This window comes from Cynara cardunculus (genome assembly GCF_001531365.2).
Source record: "Cynara cardunculus var. scolymus isolate 2C chromosome LG 8, CcrdV1, whole genome shotgun sequence".
NCBI lineage: Eukaryota > Viridiplantae > Streptophyta > Magnoliopsida > Asterales > Asteraceae > Cynara > Cynara cardunculus.
Genome location: NC_037535.1, coordinates 5,224,483 through 5,231,319, shown reverse-complemented (window position 1 = coordinate 5,231,319; position 6,837 = coordinate 5,224,483). Strand labels below are relative to the sequence as shown.

General features: G+C 33.4%; 1 protein-coding gene, 1 non-coding gene and 1 pseudogene across 2 annotated transcripts in view; all 3 read right to left on the bottom strand.

Moving 5' to 3' along the window:
• Positions 1–1,507: 1,507 nt before the first annotated feature.
• LOC112516501 (probable plastid-lipid-associated protein 7, chloroplastic) overlaps positions 1,508–6,837 on the bottom strand; it is an 18,921-nt gene continuing 13,591 nt past the window's right edge. Inside the window, exons 2-8 of the mRNA XM_025123575.1 lie at positions 3,097–3,487; positions 2,905–3,020; positions 2,699–2,821; positions 2,223–2,321; positions 2,072–2,116; positions 1,914–1,987; positions 1,508–1,811 (exon numbers count right to left, since the gene is read on the bottom strand). Of these exons, the coding sequence (XP_024979343.1) occupies positions 1,727–1,811; positions 1,914–1,987; positions 2,072–2,116; positions 2,223–2,321; positions 2,699–2,821; positions 2,905–3,020; positions 3,097–3,385 (831 nt within the window). The 5' untranslated portion in view covers positions 3,386–3,487 and the 3' untranslated portion in view covers positions 1,508–1,726. The remainder of the gene's footprint in view (positions 1,812–1,913; positions 1,988–2,071; positions 2,117–2,222; positions 2,322–2,698; positions 2,822–2,904; positions 3,021–3,096; positions 3,488–6,837) is intronic.
• On the bottom strand, positions 5,678–5,761 carry LOC112517506. The gene has a single exon (XR_003069702.1). It is a non-coding gene; the product is annotated as a small nucleolar RNA Z102/R77 (small nucleolar RNA).
• On the bottom strand, positions 5,838–5,912 carry LOC112517509 (annotated as a pseudogene).

The following is a 6,837-nucleotide window of genomic DNA, read 5'->3' as shown; positions in this document are numbered from 1 at the left end:
ATTGGTGTCCTTGGAGGCTGGTTCCATGTGGGGCTGTTTGTGTTGTCGGTAATCAACTTTTTTTGCCCATATGTTCATTACTTTTCTTGTTAAAATGTGATGTGCTAGATATTGTATCTCTACAACACTAAGTGGCAAGTATACATGTGTTAACGCTATTTCCTTTTCAAATAATGAAACAATAAAGTAGTACAAATTAAGTAGAGTGTTCCACAGGTTTAGGCATCTTAAGTTGCAAGATCTCAAGGTGAAAAATAAATTTCAGATGACGAATTTGAAGAAATTATATGATTAACATAATATAAAGAGAAGTAAGGTGTAAGATTTAAATGAGATAAAAAAGACAACTTATAACAGATAATTGTTGTAGCATTTGAGAAACCCAAAAAGAGGAAAACCTAGAAAAATGAAAGAAATTGAAAAACACCCTGATAACCATTCATCTTTATGTTATGCACATGTACATACAAGTAACTAATGATTTTCATGGTTCTTATGCACGTGTGCATAGTAGACAAATTACTTGTATGAATGTGTGCATACCAAACAAATTACATGAATGCACATGTATATACTATACATATGAATGGTTATTAGAATGTTCCTCAGTTTTTTATTTTTTTCAACTTTCCCATGAACCTTACCCTATATATGTAGAGGGAGGTTAAATTAGAAACCCAAAATTCTAGGAACTGTCACCCAGAGCCGTGTGTCCATCTTCAGGATGAATATTCATCATTAATAACATATTTATGATGAATAACCTGTCCATATTTATGATGAATATGTCATTTGTCACGCTATGAACGGCTCCCGAGTTCCTAATCAATTTTAGGTTCTCAACAGAACCTACCCTTATATAGATCGTGTTTCCACAAACACAATTAGCACATTCTAAAACCACAATATGTTTCAAAATTCAAAATAATGTGAAAATATTGGTGAAAGGCAAATGAGAAGTGACCTAAGATACGAGTTGGCTAATGCTAATAGCAGTAGAACCGAAGGTCTTAAGAAAGTAATCATGTGTCCCACTTAACAATCTCCTTAACATGGTTAACCTCTCTCACACTCCTTGGTGGTGGCTTAATGAATATAGATTATTCAGAAAGCTTTATGTAAAAAGCCAAGTTTTTAGTCAAACCTACCCCTCTCAAATAAAAGACAAGTTCACTTCATCTATGACAAAAAACCTCCAAAACAAAAACCTTCTCAATCTGTACAGTCCACAAAGACAACTTTATTATACAGAACTTGGAGAACCAAGCATTTAATTAAAGTTACCCCTTCATGAAACATCATTGTGCTTAGGGAGTTTTCCAGCTGTATGTATCAAAGACAAACAAGAAGATAAGCCAGAAGATTGTACAAGTATACCAGAAAGAAACTTACTCCATAACAAAGATTTGATCTTTAAGTATCTTTTATGAATCTAATTCATTTAGATAGTTACAGATGTTTTTTTACTGAAGATTAAGAAAGAATTACCATACCCATAAACCCGTAATCATAGCAAGAGATTTCTCTAACCGTTGAGTCAAGTAGGTCAAGCTGAGTCAAGTCAGAGAAAATAGACCCTCGATTCGATTGTTTTCCAATAATTTGAGCCGGGTATGTAAGCATAGTAATAATCACTAAACATTTGTTTCTTCACATGAAAACAATAAAAACAATTACAGATTTATGAACATCTTCATTGCATCGAAAATGAATATGAAAGCAAGAGTTAGGTATTGGTCTCCTTTGATCTCTCCAATATGAAGATGTTGCCTTTATCATCCCTTCCTATTCTAAGGGTTTCATCCACATATCTGTTGCCATGAAATTAAGGGCAATTCCTCTTCCAAATAAAACATAAGGATGCTATTATGGATTAAATATATATAAAAAATACGAGAGGTTAAAAAGGATACGTTATCTCTAACCACCCATCAGGATTGAAGATTCTGAGAAGAATGTCATAGTTTTTACGGAACATGTTCATCAACTGTTGACATAACAACGCCGCATTAAAACAGATCATGTAACAAGTGAAACCCAATGCGAAATCATATAGGAAAATACGTAATACCTGATCAGGGACGATAGTTGAGGTGTCGTAACTAATGGCAACTCTCTGTTAAAGACACTCGTGTGAGAAATTATAATCCAACATATTTGTTGCAAATATATTTCCATGAAAATAAGAGGAAGGAAGGGAGGTATATATAGAGAGGCTTAACTGATTTAGAAGAAATCTTGAAGGAGGCCTCAATTACAAGCTTCCCACTGAACAAGTTCAGCCCTCTCACATTGAACATGATCACATTAACTGCTTTCCCCTCCATTTTTACCATCAGATAATGTCAATCAATATTTTTGTTGCAAAAGACATAACATAAAATTACACTACAAACACCAAATAAAACATTAATTTTCAAATCCATTCCAAATCCTACGAGTCAAACGCACCAAAGATTCCAAATCCTTCTATGAAATCCAAATCCCTGAAAAACATTCCATCAGACCAAATCCCCCCCAAGAGTATTTGACAATCTTGTTGAACCATGTCAAGTAAATGTTACCAGATGACCAATGAAATAACGGAATATTCACCCAAAAAAAGAATTTAAAAAATGCATAATGAACAAAGAAAGAAGATAATGAAGATAAGTGGTTGTAGAGAACATGCATGATCAAGTAAGATCACAAGAAGTACCTTAGCAACATCAATAACTTGCAAGAAATCTCCCAAACTGATAAAATCTCGCAATCCCAATTTCGTTCTTTTGGATCCCAGGATTGTTATTGTACTATATATCAGCTTCCAGCATCCACCCAACTACCAATTCCATATAATTGTGCTAAAATTTAATCAAAACTTGAATGAAAAGAATGATGGCTATGAGAGTTAAATGATCTCACCTTATCAAGGTCAACTGTTGGGTGTGGATTTGGATTCAGAGACTCCAGCACCTTCACCATATCTTCAATTTCGGATTTCTTTTCGCTTGGGATTCCAAAAATGCCTCGATTGATTCCTTTCATACGAATTCAAAGAAAAACCTTACTTCAATCCCATTTCCAATTAAGAAATCGAATCATGCAACTGCTAACCTTGCGTTGCCTTATTAATGTCTGTTTTGACTCGAGCAATTGTTGAATAATCTAATGGAGACTCATCTGGTGCTATTCCTTCTTCTTCTTCTTGGTMGCCTACTAGGCTAGAGCTTGATTCTGTAACTTTAATGGCGAAATTGGATCTATGTACGGTAAAATTACTTTGGATTGGGTGATTTGTTGAGGGTGACTTTTGAGTTTGACTTCTGATCATCTTTGGTAACGTTGGTATTGAAGAAGGAAGCACGTGGGAAGGAATTTGAGGATGAAGAAGCTTTGTCCCCATTGTTGCTTCTGAAGAGGAATGGGATCTCTTGTGCAGAATTTTAGCAAGAGGTCTGATAAAAGTGAGCAGACCTGTCTGGAGTAAGTGTTGTCCGGAGAACAACTGTTTACCAAGTATTGTAGATTAAGTGTTAAACATAATGCAATTGTTTACCAAACGTTATGTGTGAATAGGTGTCGAATGACAAAAAATAGCAATTTTCATAAAATAAATTGATCATGAACATAATAATTTGTCAACAAATCCTAATTTGAAGCATAGAACAACAATTAATTGGCGATCTGATCACACAAATTAGCCGTATATTCATTCTCTTGAGAACTCCATTGATTGTGTTTCATCGATTTCTACTTCATTGCTTCCTTCATGTTGTTCTTAGGTAGTAATGTGCCTAGTAGAGACTGTAGCTAAGTGTGAATAAGCACAAAATAAGATTGATCCTTTTGCTTCAATGAACTTTAAATCAACTTGGATTCATATAGATCTAAAAACTGGGAAAGATTAGAAAATTAACACAGAAATTGGTAAAACTGAAATCACAACTTTTAATAGCTATCAGACAACAAAAGAAAAACCACAATCCAGCCTTTCTTTCCCAGATCAAGTTGAACAGAAGCATGAATTCCAACCAGAGGCTAAGATTAAAACTCCTTGTTACCCACAAAAAAGCAAACCCTAACAAGACGTCCTTATTCCCCTATATGTAAAATCACTCAAAGAATGACAAATCATAAATAGAAAGAGCTGCTCACTTTAAAGATGATTGCTTTTCAAATAAAGTTCCATTTTCCAGAAGATTAAAGCAAACGTATCATCCCATTTTAGACTATGATGAATAAATAGACACAAACCACTTGGGTTGTGGCGCATTGGTAAAGCCTAGGGGGATGTAGTGGAATATCTCCTCCACCCGGGGTTTGAATCCAGGCGTTGCCAAAGCCCTTGCGGCCATGGAGGTTCTCCTGCAATGACTCCAGGCCATTCATGGTTGCCTGGGGGATTAGTTGGTGCGTAAGCTGGCCCGGAAACCGACAGTTACTCAAAAAAGATACAAAAAATAGACACACACACATCCTCAATTGCAAAATGCAATTATAAATCAATATTTGGTAAAAGAAGCCAAATCATTTAAGAGATAAGTTTTCGTACTTGAAATTGCAAAATGCAGAGCGAGCGAGTGCTGCAGGCCAAAGAAATTGACAGGAGTTTGATGTTGTGCGAAGGCGATGGCTTGATAGAAGAAATACGGAGGGGAGATGGAGGATAAAATGGGTAAAAATCATGAGGGTGATGCTGACCCCATCCCCATGCTAAGGTGGCTTTCAAGCATGAAAACAAAATGAATAAAATTGTTTTTTTTTTCAAATTTGTTTTTTTACTTCTAAAAAAATTGTTTGTTTTTCTTTAAAATAAAATTACATTTAACTTTAACAAATTTTTTATTTTGAAAAACATTTTTTCCTTTAAAAAAATATTAATCTATAAATCTAATAAATAAGTAACTTGGAAGCCACGTGTCGTCTTATTGTGCGACGGTTATAAGAATTTCCCGCCTAAACATGTATGTAGACACAATTTACATTACTGGTTCAAATGGGCCTATTTAATTGACATCCGTCCATGTAAACATAACTGATTTCTGTATGAAAAGGGATTTTTTTTTTAAAACTTAAATAAGCAAAAGTCTGGATTTCCATTCCTCAGACTTATAAGTCTGATCTCTAATGACTTTTTCAAACATAAAAGTTTGGGAAATTCAAAGTTGCAAGTCTGAATTTAACTCTTAAGTGTCTTTCAGACTTGTAAGTCTGAATATAGGAATTCAAATGAAGTCTGAACTGTGAAGTCTGAACTACATCGAACTACATCAGGTATTGGTTATTTCCCAGACTTGCAACGTAACTTTGAATTGGTCTGGTTCAGACTTATTTCCATAGTTACTTCCCAGGCTTAGAATACAACTATGAAATCGAGACCTCATCCTCCGCTTCAATCAACAAACAAATCTTCATATCTAAAAGCTTTAAAATAAAAACTCAATCTCATCACCAATATGAAATCGAGAAAGATCAGATAGAGCTAATACATAGTGAAAATATTCTATTCCAATTTCTAAGTTTTCCTTTAGTTCGGGAGAAATCACATCTAAATTCAAAAACAGATCATAAAACGCCTTACAATTAAAGGAACATAAACCCTAACAAAACTGTTGAGCTCAATAATCTTCCATCAAGATGTTCAAAATACTGAAACGATACCARAAAAAAGTAAATAAAATCAGATTTGAAAGAAGAATGATCAGATAGACTAATACGAATTTCGCCATCATTCTGGCCAATCAAACCAATAGGGAATCTATTGATCATCACTTCATTCTCCAGTTCAATCAACAACCAAATTTTCATATCTAAAAAGCTTAAAAAAACTCGATTTCATCACAGTATTAAATCTAGAGAGATCAGATAGAGCTAATACATTGCAGCCATCATATCAACGGTCAACCAAAAATTTGATCGTAATTTCAATTTCAAAAATGATTCAAAAAACAAAAACAAAACAATCATCGTTGAAAGCGTTACCTATCGTTCCATGATTCATGGCTATCGATAGCTTCGAATAAATGAACAATGAATAGAAGAAACAAAAATATGATTAAATTCATCTTCGGTCTCCATTTGTACTAAGAGCATGCGGCGATGAATAGAAGAGACATGTTCTTGATGTATAAAACAATAAAAAACGGGTTGGTTTTATAGACATGAGATCCATATATAAGTTTCGTATATTGCACAATTGGTACGCAAGTATACCTTAATTACAAGTTCAGTCCTTTTTGATTTAGAGGTTGGTAAATGCTTACCGGTTCAATTTTTTTTGAAGTATATAATAATTATATACGACAAATGTAACAAATAAACTCACACACCCTCCTCACCTTTGGTGAGGTTTGAACCCCTGACATCCTAAGAGGCCAAAGACTACTATACCGGTTCAATTACCTTACAAGATAAAGAGTTTTAGAGAATCTCCAACAGATTTTCTATAATTTTTTTAAAATAGACAACCAAAAAAGTCATAATTTCTAAAAAAAAAAAATTACATCTAACTCCAACAAATTCTTTATTTTAGAGATTTTAACATCCATTATATTCTATAAATTTATAATCAAATATGCCTTTTAAAATAATTTATAGTAAATAATATTAATAATTCAACCTCTTAGAAATAATAATAAAATATTTCTCTCTCCACAGATTAATTTTTTTTTAAAATTCTATAAACTTTGAGTTTTTAAATAAGGCATAATATCTTTTTCATTTAGAAGACGTATCATCATTTCATCTTTATGAAGAGGAATAGAGGATTCAGTGGTTTTAACAATATGTTTTAAACCAAGTTTTTCAAAAGTGCCTATTTTATAAATAAGTTTAGGCTCAACTCTTGGAATAGTC